The sequence below is a fragment of the Harpia harpyja genome, chromosome 7 (genome assembly GCF_026419915.1).
Source record: "Harpia harpyja isolate bHarHar1 chromosome 7, bHarHar1 primary haplotype, whole genome shotgun sequence".
In the NCBI taxonomy this organism is placed as follows: Eukaryota; Metazoa; Chordata; class Aves; order Accipitriformes; family Accipitridae; genus Harpia; species Harpia harpyja.
The window spans coordinates 26,280,721-26,295,812 of NC_068946.1; the positions used below are offsets into that span (position 1 = coordinate 26,280,721).

The window sequence follows — 15,092 nt, forward strand, 5'->3', positions numbered from 1 at the left end:
AATTTGAGTCGTAAGAGAATGCTACTGTGGTACTGATACTTCTATAATTCATTCTTGGCATTTCAGCTGAGATAGTTCATAAAGTCAATAGGTTAAACATTCTATTTTATATCTCCCCCCCCCCCCCGCCCCGAGAGATTTATAGAAATGTTGGCCTGTGATGTCAGGAAGGCTAATGGAAGTTTCCATAGTTGGCAGAGGCTCCTGCAGCTGTGATACGCTTGTGGGGAGCCAGGGCTGTTCTAATTACCATATTTTCATGCATATAACCCACAGATTTTCTAGAATAACACAAGTTCTGCATTTCAGCAGCCACAAAGGTTGTTACATGCCTGCATAGCTAGTACAAGGAGAAGTTTACCATCAGGATCTCTCTCAGAATAATTCCCTTTGCCCTGATCCTTGCTATAGTCTTCCTTCAATATGCCACTCTCCCTTTTGCCTCTGATTATACTCATCTCTGTGTCTGAAAATACAGTATAACTAAGGACTTGTTTTACAGTATCAGGATTTTCAGAGACTGAGTGTTACACATAGTTCAGCTCATACGCACACAAGTTCACTGGATTAAGGAATAAAATGGGCCAAATTGGCTTAAATCCAAAGTAATTCCATAAAATTAATGGAAGTATTCAAGCATTAACCTAATGCATCACCAGAAGAGGTGCTGAGATTCTGAATGACAAGGCCTCCAAAGAAGAAGCAACTGGAGTGAGGAATACAAGCAATGTAGTGTCTCCTGCAACAATTAGACCCTCTTAGTTTAACAAGAGAAGAGTGAATATCGGGCACTCCCCAGGACAGCCATTCAGCTCTGGCATGTGATTTTGGTTTTGATCCAAAGAAATATCAGGAATCGTTCAAACTTCAGGACTTGCTGTTGGGCCTGTCTTTTTTATTTTCTTTTTTATTGTGTGTCTAAACATGTTTGAACAAGTGAGTTCTGGTGTCAGCTGGAGTTAGCAATATACTCATTCAGATGAAATCCTCCTCTTGGGATTCTGTTAAGAGTGAAGTTTTGCTGAAGTTCTCCTCAAAGGCTTGCTTTTTCATTTGTCATTTCAAGTGTCAGAGCAGTAGGAGCAGATGGGCAGGTTTGTTCCATAACTGCAAGAAGGAAATTTTATTCAGATGTGTTGGGAGGTGTCACGGTTTTGTTTACCTTACACCATAACTGTCATTTTCATAAGCCATAGCATGCAAGGAAAGAGTAGGATTCATAGTGGAAGGAATAGAAGTAGTATGCAAAATTAAAATCATACGTTACAAAAGCAGATAGTTTGTAATCTATGATTTCATTAGGTCTCCTTAAATTTGACCTTTGCAGCTGTTCTTGCCCATGTGTTGAAGTAGATAGACTTAGCCCAAAGACCAGCAAAGTTCATCAAAATGCACTTGTGTCACTTGATGAGCCATTTAACTTGGGTTAAGGATATTATAGATTCAGGTGTCTAAATAGCACTGTCATTACTCAAGCAGAACAGTTCTTACTGAGCCAAACTTTTCAATGTGTTCTTCCAGAACTCCTGAAATGTCTGGTTTTTCCATTTAATTAGTTAACAAATTTGGGGGACGGGGGCAACATAATAAATCCACAATGATTGCCTGAAGCAGTTTACTGCAGCAAGTAGAATTTGTTTTGTGCTTATCAGGGATAAATGATCCAAAGGTATCAGTGTGATAAACAGGTCATGTAGAGGAAAGAAAGGTGCAGAGCTGATCAAAGCTGTTCTTTTGCTCAAAGGGGATGTTAACAACACTTGTTCAGTCCGTTAGTAAAGCTTCTGGAAAAGTGTCTCCAATGTAAGAAATAGGCTCTTAATGCAGCAAAGTCAAATTGTACTTATGAAATATGTTTGTGCAGGAGTTTTCAAAACCTTAAAAAATTCTGCCATGAAGTGTTTTTAAAATGCATTTTCCTGCTTAATGTAGCCAGGACATCTGCTAACGCTAAATTCCTACATGATAGAAACCAGCAGAGTTCTGCAGACAGCCCTCTTTCCCTGCTTCTCTTGCAGGATTTGGGTCAACCTTAATTGGAGGCATCATCTAGTTGCATGTGGCCTACACTGCTACCTGTTCTCAGTTGCAGTGGGTATATATGGTGTATATGTGTACATAAAGATTTGCTATTGACATGCAGTAAAAATAAAGTAGGAAAATGTCTGCGTATTTGTTGATAACCACACTTCTAAATGAATTTAGCTCCTTACTTAGAGAAAATCCGTTGATCTTAATGTTTAGTACAAAGCAAAGGTGGATCTGCGTTAGTGTTCCTAACCAAGCGTAAGTAAGAATATTTCTAACTGCAGAAATGACCATGATAGTAACTTACTTCAAGGGAATTAGAGCAGCTGTGTTCAGGGGTTTCAGAACAGCCGTGAACTTTCAGCAAAGAAATTTAATTTGTCACTATGTCAGAAATATATAAACAAAGTCTCTGAACCCCGGATATGTTACTTATTCACCAGAAACATCCTCTTTGAGATGATGCCAAGGGGGAGCAGATGGAGTAGAGCAGCAAACAGGCAGCGATTGATTCCATGTTGTTACAGTTGCCTGGGAACCATTTGAAACTTGACAGAAAACCTAAAGGACTCAGAGGAATACATAGCAATCTCAGCTTGGTTCTGGGTGTGGAGTAGGTAATCTGCTGTCACAACTTTCAGGCAGGCTGTATTTCTTTTTGAGCTTGACTTATCAGGAAAGTCTCATGAGATGGGTGTTCATGGGGACTTCGAGTAAGATACCACGAGAGGTTAGAATTTCAGTGTCCTCTTCTCCTGTGTGCCATGCTCTTCAGAAGTAACCTGTTACTGAATTTATTTGTTTTTTTTTTTAAGGCAAGCCAAAAATTTGCCCCAAGTGAGATTGCCTATAGTTTAACAGTAATCCTCAGAAAAATAGTCAGGTATATCTGTTCAGACCTTGGGGATTTTATTTTGGGGTAGAAACAGCTTATCTGAGGGGACTTGGAAACTTTTTCAATTTTGATGTAATTTCTGGGCAGTCCTCAGCAATTTGTGTAAGAGACTGATAAAAACGACCTCATGACTGTGGAATTCTGGTCCTGATGATACACAACCTGGCTCAAATTGCAGCAGCTTTAACAGGGCTTAAGCAAGCATTTCAAGCCAAGTGTGTGCTTAAGACTTCAGCTTGGAAAAGTGATTAAAAGTCTTCTAAATTTTGAACTAACCTTAGCTTTATCCAGAAGAGTAGCTAGGTCCACAGGAATTAAATACATGCTTGCAAGGTAGGTCTCTGGATTGTGGGTTTAAAAGGAGGTGGATGTGGGTTCTGCCTTCCATGTTCTTGACTGTACACAGTTGTTTTCAAGGTCACAGCTTGATATTTTAGATCTGTGATTGCTTTAAAGTAGCTTTTGTAAGCCAAAATTCAGAAGAAGTCATCTTAGTAGTAAACAAAGAAATGTGCTTTCTGGTGAGGCTAGCTACAGGAGGGAAAGCCCAGGAATTTAACTACTGTCAGTGACAGCTTCTCAACTAATGCTGACATTAACAGCACAATTATCTGTGGTTCAGAAGGTATGTTACTGAATTCTCTTCATGTCCCGGAATGCTTGTCTAGCATCCAGATGATGATAGAAGTTCACTGGGAATCTACACTGGATAAAGACAGGATGATTCACAAAATCATTAAAACAGTTGACTTCCCTGTAGCCTGTCTGGTAATGTTGTTCTTCCTATGATCAAGTTTCAGTGAGTAGGAAAAAACTGTTTTCTCCCACATACACGGAAATAGATCCAATAAAGTAGACTGCTGTGAGTTTGTTCTTGCAGACTGTTAAGTATTAATGCAGTATCACTGCATGTTAGGAGGTTCTTTGGCTCTTATACTTTTTTACATGTTTTAGGACGTTAAATATTTTTAAAAAGGAATTTGTTGATGAGAAGTCATACAATATTGGATTATTCTAGTTCCATAATCTGTTGCTTACATGTTGAGAAGATGGATGTTCTTGGTAAGTTTGAGGACTGTAAGTTTAGAGAGATAAATTTGGGAATTATCTCCTGCCCTGGATTCACCTTGTCACACCTTTACTAAAAATGAGCTTTATATAGTTTTCTGGATTGGGAAGTGACTGACTTCTCTCAAACAGATGGAGACTTGTAAGCAGTTGAGATGTATAACTGTACTAGCAAAAGGGCTGGTTTGTCACCTGAACTAGCCGGTGAACCACAGAGGAGTCAGCATACCTAGGCTGCCTAGATCCAGCTCACATCCAGCCCTTTAATATATCTCCCACTTGTCATCTTGTATTTGTCAAGCATTCCTGGAGCTTTGCTTTGCCTCCGTTTATCACAGTCTGTGACATATCTTTTATGACCTTCAGCTGTAGAAGTGCATTTGTGTTAGGCTTACCCTGTCAGGAAGGTTGTCTACCCCTCCCTTTGGCTTTTTCTTTTGTATCACTATGTCCCTTTTCAGAAATATGTGGGGCACATTTTGCATGTGGGGGACAGACCTGAGCTTCAACCATAGAAATATACACATATTTTTGAAACCAGTGTGAAAGGATTAAGAGGTGGAATATGGGGGACCTTGAAATTTGCATTTCTAGGCTAAGGCTGTCATATGGCCTAGTGTTCCTCAGCATGCCCTGTCTGCCCCCCAGATACACTGTCAGGTCACAATTTGAGACTTGTAGCCATTTGTCAATAATATCTGCATGTCTGGAAATCGCTGACTTTTTCATTGCCTGTGTACAATAGTTCCAGTGTATTCTGGATGAAAACATCAGTCAAACAGTGCGTGAGTTGGAGACCTGACGTCTGGTGCACAGATCTGTCTGTCTTTGAAATTCCAGAAAAAGTATGGTAACATTATTCCATTTTGTTCCTAAAAATTTTTAAGAAAAAATATTTTATTTCAGAAAAAAACCTTTTGCGATTTCTCCTCTGTTGGAATTCTGGCTTTATATCTGCTTTTGTTGTTTCTGAACAGAGCAGCATATGTATTTTTATCTTAATATTGACATATCCTACTCACTGCAAATTTTAGTTTTCATCTATCTTATCCCACATAAGTCAATACAAAAATCTGGAAAGCAGAAACAGTAACAACTTGTAGGTATCCTGGGTATCATAGCATACATACACAAGGGAAGCAGATTAACAGTGTAAGCAACTTCTGATTTGGAATTTCCTAAGTCCTGGATGCTTTACTTTGCAATCTGATGCTTTTTTACTGAGGAATTTTTTCATGAAACTTCTAAACTGTATATTTTGTTCAACAGTAAAACAAAGGATATTATTGGGTTTTGACACTAGAACTGTTGAGCTCTGCAGTACATCAATGTTCCCTAAATCGAATTTTTATACAGTCCAACTAAAACAGGACTGTGTCTGCAGTGTTGGTCATATGCTTAATTTCTTTTCTCTGTATTGGCGAGTATTCTTCCTAAGATCATCATCATCTTGCTTTTTTTGGGTTATCTCCACAACTAGAATGTTTCCATAACCTTTTTGTATTTAATCATAGTACTAGTTGGATGAAGCACAGTTTAGCTTTTAATTCTGGTTTTTCTATTAATCAAAAATTTCTTAACAAAGACCATACAATGCAAACAGAGAGTCTTCAGTAGATTCTGTAGTCTAAAACATAGTCTGCCTGGTCGAGTTCTTGTGTGTTGGTGTTCTCCACCCCACAGATGTTCTTCTTAATGTCTTTTAAGAAGTTTCCAAATGGCAGTGTGTGGCGAGTTGCCTGATCCATCCTGTGGTATTGGCCTCACTTTGTTGTTTCCAGATGCTTCTTGAGGCTTCCAGACCTTTCACAGCAAAGAAGGACCTAGAAGCCTTATGAAATTCCCATGCTTATATTTAAAGATGGTCAGAATACACTAGATATTTCCTTTTACTATTTTTCCTGTAAGCAGTTGCCACAAGGACATTATGCAATTTTGAGTAGGCAGAGAGATGATCCATGTGATTGTGAAAGAAAAGGGGAGGTTTTTGTGAGAATATGAAGATGTAATCCACATGGTGGAAATGTTTGGCAGCTACCAGCTTGAACATAAAATGGACTGCAGCTTGTGGCCTGTTCTACCCTAGCATCTTTGCCAACTTTTATTGTTATGGAGCCAGCTCAGTGAATACTTGTTGCAGCTTTATCAGTAAATAGCATGCCTATGCCCACAATCAGAAGATGAATAAAACTTTTTCCAGGGCTTTCTCTGCACATCCTGTTGGTTTTCACTTGAATGCCTGCAATGCATAGAAAGCTATACTTGCCGCTTCCCTCCCCATGCATACACATCAGCTGAAGAGATAAGCTTGAGCAGACAGAGATTTTCTGGATAGTTTCTGGCAACAATATCCTCTGGGTCAAGTGGTCCAGTTGACAACCTAGCCTGTCTGAACTTCAAACATAAAGTTACTTGTGTTTACTAGAGACTCCAAAGTAGCTAGCTGTTGGGTTAGGACCTAGCTTGCGGGGAAGCCTTGCCCAGTCATAGGGTGGCAGCATTAGACAAATGATTAGATAGGCCTTTGGAAAGTGTCCTTGGGAGGTAGACTCCACTGCCCTCTAAATTATAGTTGTGGCCTGAGTTGTCCAAGGCTAGACTTGCTAATTGAAATGTGTTGTGGGCAAATGTGAAGCTGCAAAGAGACGTGTGACAGGGTGATGGACAGGAGCAGAGTTAATCCTACTAAGTAGATGTACTAAAGTTGTGTACTGCAGTCAGAAAGCGGCTTCTTTACACAGTGGAAGAGATGAGCTCATCTAGAAAGTATCCTCTGGAAAGTTTGATCCTGTGTGGATTTAGCTGAAGCAAGTATCAACCTTTTGCGGTGCTGAAACTAAGTCCAGCAGGCATAGTGAATCAGAGCTCTCAGTCACTGTGCATTAACAGAACCTGAAATGAGTTGTGGCTTACGTTAGTATATGGGACAGGGAAGTACAGTGGTTGAGGAGTGGGGTGAACGTACTACAGCAAAATAAGATCTTTGGTCATAAATCTGAGCACTTAAGTGTTCTGAATCACCTTCTGGTGTCTCCAATGATGGAGACACCCTAAAGGGAATCTAGAAAGATTGTTCTTCAGCATCTAAGTGGACAGCTAAGACAAGGTAGTGTGAATGCTCTCACCATGTAAGCCAGCCTAGTTCCCTTAAACAGATCTATCTTCACATATTATTTTTCACAATTATATTTCACAGTACAATAAAAACACCACCAGTGCTTCACAATCGGAAATTAGCATGACAACATTGTGATGCAGTAAATAAAGTACACCCTAATCAAGGATGTATTCCCACAGAAAGATGGCAAAGAAGGGTGCCAGATAAACATTTGCATCGCAATAACAAGTTTCTAATAGTAAATACATGCTGGATAGCTTGACACAGAAGCTCAAAAAGCTGATTTGGAACAACTAGACTGGTTTTGGCACTGATTCTTTTGTTTTTTCAGAGTACTACCATAGGCTTTAGTTTTGCTAATTATGTTTAACTAAGTATTTTTATTTTGGTACTACCTAGTAAAGCTTGTCTAGCATTAAAACAACATAGTAATTAAGTTTCATGTAATTATTTACGTTCAGCTGTATTACATGGGCATGAGAAAATAAACCATCAACATGATTCCAGTAGGAATATTTTATTTAAAACATAGCGGGTTGAATTACCATTTGGTATAATGGATACTGAAGACAATACAGCAATAGCAAATGCTGTGAAACTGAAGCATGGCATGCCAGAATCATCTGTGGGTGTAACACTTCATCAGCCAAGTTTCCTGAAAGAAGCATTTGGCTTCCCAGGTCCTTTGTTTGGGATTTTGTTACACAAGCTTCCTGGTCACATATATATGGAACAGCAAACTGAAATTATGCTGAGCAGCCACTAGAGCTTTTAAAAATGATACTGTTTTCTTTCAGCCTGTGACTATTTTCATGCATATGACTGTTTTCCAGATGTCAAAAAACCACTGATCATAACTTTGATGTAGCAAGGCCGTGCAACAGCCTTGTTGAAGTAGTTGTGTACTCCGTAAGTTTGTAGAGGTGACGTGTCTTGTCAAATCACATGGCAGCAAATAGAACATTTAGGAAAGAAGCATAAGGCCAAATTCTGTCAGTTTAGTTAAACTAGTTCTCCTGCTGTGACTGAGGGTAGGATTTGATTCCATGCTTACTGGCTACCAGTTCTATGATTTGGTCTCTTGAAGAAATTGTTTTCGTTATTTGCATGGTCCAGGTAAGGAGAGGATGGGTATTGCTTCATACAGATACATTGCTGTATACTTGTAAGCATGTCACGTATAACATGCATTTATATAAACGTGCATTGGCACAGAGGTACCTTGTTGTCTAAAGGAGTGTGATAAACCTGTATGTTACTGTCTTCCTTTATTTTCCTTCCAGATCAATGCAATCCGATCAGTTGTTCCGAACAAAAGCAATAATGAGATAGTTTTGGTGTTGCAGCAGTTTGATAACAATGTAGACAAGGCTGTTCAAGCTTTCATGGATGGTGAGTACAGTGTACCTTTTTCACTAAGGGATGAGGGATTCAGTTGCATGCTAAAGTATTCATTGTCTCTGGTGGCTTAAAATATATTCTGTTGTTCTGCTGAAATTCAGATGATTGTGACAGTTCTTTTTTTTTTTTTTTTTTTTTTTTTTTTTCAATTGATCCTCCTGTCTACGTCTTTGCTTCTTCACACTATGTGTTTGACATGGCTGTTTACCTGTTCTACCTGACTTTGCCATTTTTTGGTGCCATTCTTGTTGCAGACCGTCTTTATTCTGCGTGAAAGTTAATGCTTTTTAAAGTAAATATGTCAGAATATGATTCACTATTGAAGATACAGTAACTAATAAGAATTTTGGATATTTTTGAAGCAGACGACCAGGCCCCTAAACCCCTGAACTTGATGCATACATTGACATTCAAACCTCAATCTGAATTTTGCAAATAGCCTTGACATTTATAATGGCTGAACCAAGACTCCATTGAATGTTCAAGCCATTCTAAATCTGGATCTGAGTTTGTATTTTGCATCATGAGACCATCTCTAATGAAAGGTCACTTTTATTTAAATAACATTTTTCTGATAAATATATAATGGCAAGTATTTTGAACTTTCACCAAAGTCTGTAAGAAACCCTTTGCAACAATAATAGCATGCCATGAGCAAACCCTCTCAAAATCTTTGTAGTTTGGGGCTGCTTAAAAGATACTAGAAGTTCAGTGGTCTCAAAAGCCCTGTATATCTTAAAAATGCCTCATAGTGTTGATTTGCCATCTCACCAAGTTGCTTATTTCGTATCTATTTTACTTCAGAATAGTTTTGGGTTTGGTTTGGATTAATTTACAAAAGTGTATCAGCCAAAATGCATGATGATGTACTAGGAATTACTTACCAATATGCAAAAAGCAGATGCAAGCGAACTGGACTATTTATAAATGCATCAGAAATCTTCCATCAGATCTATATGGTGCCTCTTGATGCGGGTATCTGCATAGACAGTCAGATTCTGATAGATGTATGGAAATCGGAGTTTGTGCGCACACACACAAAGAAGAATGTGATGCATCTAATTAACAATTTTGTTTTTCTGTAACATATGTCCTGGGGAAAGTAGTGGAGGGTTGCTCCATGATTATTCAGTAAGTTCCTTTCATTCAATTTATTTTGTCTTAAGTTACCATTGTTTGCTTGTGGTCTATGAGTTGTTTCCAACGGCTCCTGAAAAGGGGAAGTGCTTTCATAGCCATGTGTCGTCGTCTGCTATGAGGAAGAAAGAGGGCAAAAGCAAGCCTTACAAGAGTGCAACAAAGTCTTGAAGAAAAGCAAGCTGTTGTAACCTGAGTTCAAATGATCTTTGAAATTCATGTTTATGATCATTGTGCCTTGATTTCAGAAGTCTTTGCAAGTGAGCATTTGAAAACAGCCAGTATTTGTTACTGTCTGGAAATGTCGTGAGTAAAGACACATGTCCATTCAGCTGCCACTGTGGATAGAATGAATCTAGCACTTCGAATATCTTTTCATGTGAATGACAAAAATTGCTAAGATTGAAATATCGCAATCGCAGAGAACACATTGCTGCATGCAACAAAAAACATGGGGACAGCCATGCTGAGTGAAAAGGCAGAGCACCTCTATTCAATGCTTCTCTCAGAGGTGCTGCATGCTGAATCAAGAAATGTTCAAATGTAGTTTCCCGAGATCAGCTCCTATCTTGCTTCTTACCTGGAGAGGCATATAGGTGATGTGTCTGTTATGAATTTACTTCTATATGTGAAATTTGAGTTAAATAAAATAGTGGTTAAATGTTTTATTTGCTATCTTAGTGTTTACCTAATTAAGCACAATCAGAAGGTCTCTTCAGCTGCTTTGTAGATCTGTTCAAGAAAATATACTGGTGGGTTCAAATGAGGGCTTTGGGACTTGCACAGTTAGTGCATTTCTAACAGGAGGAAACTGGGGTTATTTGGGCGAATCCCTAAAATAACCCTCAACCTGCATAGTATTCATAGGGAAGCTGAGGGAAGTAAAGCTAAGACAACACCAGCCAACACAAAAAGAGTGTTGGATGATACTGTGAAAACAGTTAACAAAGCTGTCAAGTGAAATCACATATTTTTAGCAGCACAGAGTAAAATGGGCAGCAAATGTCTGGGTTTATTTCTTCAAACTCAAATATGGTGTCTGTCAAACGATAGCATACCTTTAGGAGAGGGGATCGTATTTATATGTACATAAGTATGTGTGTGTGTAACTAAATATAGATATATGTATAGTTATACATATAATGGAAGTTTTCTTAGTCTTCTGTCTGCATTGTCATGTCATCTAGGAAACAAAATATGGCTTTGATGGATTCCAAACACATTTTTTCACAATTTAACAAATCAGGTTTAGTACTACTAGCAAGACATGTAATCTCTTCTAATGTGCGTGATAGACTGACCAGATAATCTTGATCTGGATTATTGTGATAGAAAAATAATTTTGGTACATTTGAAAACCTGACATGTCTTTGGCTGAATACTAGTTGACAACTCATGGTCTGAAAACAGCATTACTTCTTAATAATATTGTCGTGAGTTCACTGAAATGAGTGAGAAGAATGGCTGAGTATGAAACCCATTTGGAAAGGATAATAAATGAATATTTACTAGAATTATGCAGTGATGGTAAAGTGATTCTTAAATTCAGGCAGAAGACGTTTAACCTGGTTGCGATTAAAAGGATTATTGTGGCAGATACTGCCATAGTAGTTTGGATGATGATTCAGACTGCATGCTTACCATGAGCATCTATTTTCAGCTTTAGGGTCCAGGAGAACAACATAATGATGTTAACTAGATGCAGAAGAGTTTTCTTCTAACATGGCAGCTGGCACTAGTCTGACCAAGGCTCTGCTTGCTTTGTTCCATAAATTTGTCTAACCAACTCATTAGGGCTGGCAGACCGAATTTCAAGTATACAAAATTGTAATAATTTTCAAATATAAATTTGAACCATTTTTTTTTTTCTGCCAGGTGTGAGTTTACTGTGTTTGTGTGATGCAGAATTTCTGCAGGAGTCCATGAAATTACTCTTTTGGATGCTAAGTCTTCATTTTTCTGAATATGACAGATAACACATAGGAAGTATATGATAAAAACGCTAAAAGATTTTAAAACTTTCGGAAGCTCTAGAGTCAGGGTGGACTATCTAGTTTATCCAGTGTTTATATTAGGGTGCTGAGATGCTTCCCTTCTCAGGCAAGAGATTTGAGTGTTGATTTTTCTGGGGCTTATGCTAGTGCTTTAAGTTAGGCACCCACTTAATCACTTTGTGGAATGAAGGCCATAAAAAGCAGTAGTGCCAAGTAGCCTATCCACTGTATGTAGTGTAATCGAATAAAATGGGTAACTAAAAAGGAGAAAGATGGCAGTACCCATTTTGTTGTCCCCGCATAAGAGAATTCGCAACAACAAATGGAAATGCTGCCCAGCTAGGAGACTAGAAACTGTTCTTGAACACGCTTCTTTCTCATAGCTGAACTTCTGTTGAAATGTTTTATCTTTCCTTTCTCTAGGCAGCGCAGTTCAGGTTCTAAAGGAATGGAATATGACAGGGAAAAAGAAGGTAAGAACTTGCTCTTGAGAATCAAAGCATTCAGACCATTTATCAGCTGTCTAGTTGAATTTAGTACTTTTCTTTTGGCCAATACTTTGTCTGCCTTTGCTAACATGGGTGACTTCATTCACACCTGTAGTCAGAATACTGGAAAGCAAATGTGTGTATTATTTTTAATCCTGTTCATCTGTTGCTGTCTCTCTAGCCCAGTATTCTGAGAGAATTTCTGGGACAGTACGTATGTGTGCATCTGTGTGGGAGCCAGACCCTGGACAAGTACAGAACGAATCCCAAAACAGCCCATGTGCAGAAGCACTTTTACTAAGCAACTGTATCCTGGATAGTCACAGCCACTTACAGTGCTAGAGTTTTTGCTGCCAGGTGTAAAAAATAACTTATGCATACGAGTCATCCATTAGGAGTCATGCGTTAGTGATGCTATCAAGTCAGATACTTCAAGTATATATGTGGGATATGATCTTCATGCTTATGTATCTCTAAGCCAGAGCTGTACCAGGAGACTGCCCTGTGAGTCACTGTCATGGAGTCTCCTCTTTATGGCTGGGAGAGCTACAGTAGCAGTGGCCAACCTATGTCCTCTGTGATCTCTTTCTACCTGATCAGAGTGATGCCTTAAGGGTTTGTCCGTGTTACTGTGTGGATATCCCCCCGATGGTTAGGAACTGCTTGTCCTAAGTGACTGCAAACATTTTGAGCAGCATCTTAGCAGAAGCTTTGTTACCATTTTGCAATGCAAGTATTTGTGTGGAAGGAAGGGGAAAAACAGTTTGGGGCTTCAGGTTTTATTTCAAATGGTTTATATATTCAGCTGAACAGATGCAATGTATTGTATAGCACAGCACGGCCTGTAAATTGCATTACACTGGTGTCACTTGTATGGCATTTTAAGAGCATTGACAATTTACTGATTATATTTTGAGTTTATACAAGTTGCACTGAGTGATGTCTTTGTTCTTGCAATATTTCTCCATTTAGAACAACAGGAGAAAAAGAAGCAAATCTAAACAGCACCAAGGCAATAAAGATCCTAAAACCAAGAATGGTGGACCTGAGAAGGCATCTCAAGAGCCCCAGGGAATATATGACTGCCATCTGAATGGATGCTCTAAGGACAACTCTTGCGGTGGTTCTGCCAATCAGAAACTGGAAGCTGCTTCTCTTGAGAACAAAGGCTCAGGATTTGTAGAGTCGGCGCTAGTCTGTCCAGAAATCACAGGTCAGTTCATCTGGCATAAGACACCTTTTTAACTGGCAATAGCCAAGCCCCCATTTACATAAAGATCGTGGTATTTTTATTGCCATGAAGTAGAATATAATAAAAAGAATTTGGAGAGAGGTGTTTGCGCAAAATAATGCACATAGCTATTAACATCATGCAAGTAGATCTATATCTGAGCACAATTCGCCTTGCAATATGTTTCCTTGCAAAATGTCCTTTTTTCTAGAGACGAAAGGATCAAACTATAATTAGAGGCCCAGCTGATACAGAATATTACGGATATAAATACAGAAGAATGCAGGGTTAGAAAATGGCTTGAGTGTAAAATGGTAACAGAAGCGATAAAGTTCCTCATGCGGAGCAAAGTCATCTGAGCAGTATGAGCTTGTGGCATATTACAGGGTTTCTTTATTGCCTAGTCCAGACTAGTCCCTTTTTTTCTTTTTCTCATCATCCCTGAATAGGCTAGTCGCAGTAGATCTCCACTGGCTTTCCCTAACAGGGAAGGAAGAGCCTTTGTGTTGAGGGAAGGCAGTCTGATAGCCTGTTAGTACACGCACGTTTCTGCTAGGGTCTAGATACTGATTCTGAAACTCTGGAGGACAGTAACACAGAAAGCTTTTCCTCACTGGGTTGTAGTAGATAGTGAGTTATGATTATAGCAACATCAATGAAAACAAACCTTCTCCTCTGGGTGAGAAGTTCTGTGAAAGCTTTTGCCTTCAAGTATCCTTTCATAAAGCTCATATTTAATAGTTGAAAAAAACATTACCAGTACTGACAGCACTTTGGATTTCAAACCTCTGACAACCCTAGATTATTGCTGCTGTTAGTATTTTCTTCCTGTGTCTTAAGCAGTATGTAAGACTGTATTAAAAGAACTTTCCTTGAAATCCCTTTTTCTGTGGTTGCAAATACAGCTCTCAAACCTCATTTTAAAGGAATGTGCCAAATGGATAATTGTCCTGAAGTGAATTCTCTGCTGCTTCCAGGTGACTTTGGTGGTGCCAACCTCTGGTCAATTAAATGAAAAGTCTGCAACCTATAGAAGCCAAATAGACAAACTACTTATCCAGAAGTTTTGTCCTAAGAATTTGGTGCCTCGCAAAGCATCAGAGATACTATTCCCACCCTTGCTAAAGACTCCCACTTACTTTGGATAGAATGTGCCATAAGCCAGAAAATTCTGCATTTCCGTAATACTAAAGGCATTCTTGCCACTAATTCTGCAAGATATAAACATTTGTGGTATAAATATGTCAAGCTCCCATGTCAAACTTCTTATAGTTGTTATAGTTGCTTTTTTTTGAAACGATACATGCATGAATAAAGATACATAGACTGATTTGTCCATGCATAGGGCGCGTTTTCTAGGGGCTAACAGGCGTGAATGCAAGAAGAGTACCCATGCTCTTAGTGACCTTTTTTTGTGGCATTGGGATTGAGTCCTTTTTTTTCTCTTTGACATGATACATTGTAGAGTTGTGCATAGCAAGGGCAAAAAGTATCTCAGAATTTTTCTTTGCTTTTACAAGTGACGAATGAGATGTTACCATAGCTTTACAACTTTTATAAACTTCTACACATATCCCCTGTTTCAACAACAGGGGGAGAGGGATAAAATACAAGAAAAAGGTGGGAAAGAAAAGAAAGGAAATGGAGATAAAGGAAAACCTGAAACTTTAATATTCAAGTTTCCCTTGCATAGTAAAATAAGTTCCTGGCAATTTGTTTAATACAGAGAAGG

General features: G+C 38.7%; 1 protein-coding gene across 7 annotated transcripts in view; it reads left to right on the forward strand.

Annotated features, from left to right (window-relative positions):
* Nucleotides 1-15,092, forward strand: part of SPATS2L (spermatogenesis associated serine rich 2 like) — a 147,205-nt gene that overhangs the window by 105,870 nt on the left and 26,243 nt on the right. For 6 of the 7 annotated variants that reach the window (XM_052791566.1, XM_052791567.1, XM_052791564.1 and 3 more), the window contains 3 exons: nucleotides 8,393-8,501; nucleotides 12,065-12,114; nucleotides 13,102-13,342. In XM_052791566.1, coding sequence (XP_052647526.1) covers nucleotides 8,393-8,501; nucleotides 12,065-12,114; nucleotides 13,102-13,342 — 400 coding nt within the window. The remainder of the gene's footprint in view (nucleotides 1-8,392; nucleotides 8,502-12,064; nucleotides 12,115-13,101; nucleotides 13,343-15,092) is intronic. The other variant, XM_052791571.1, reaches the window with a different exon arrangement.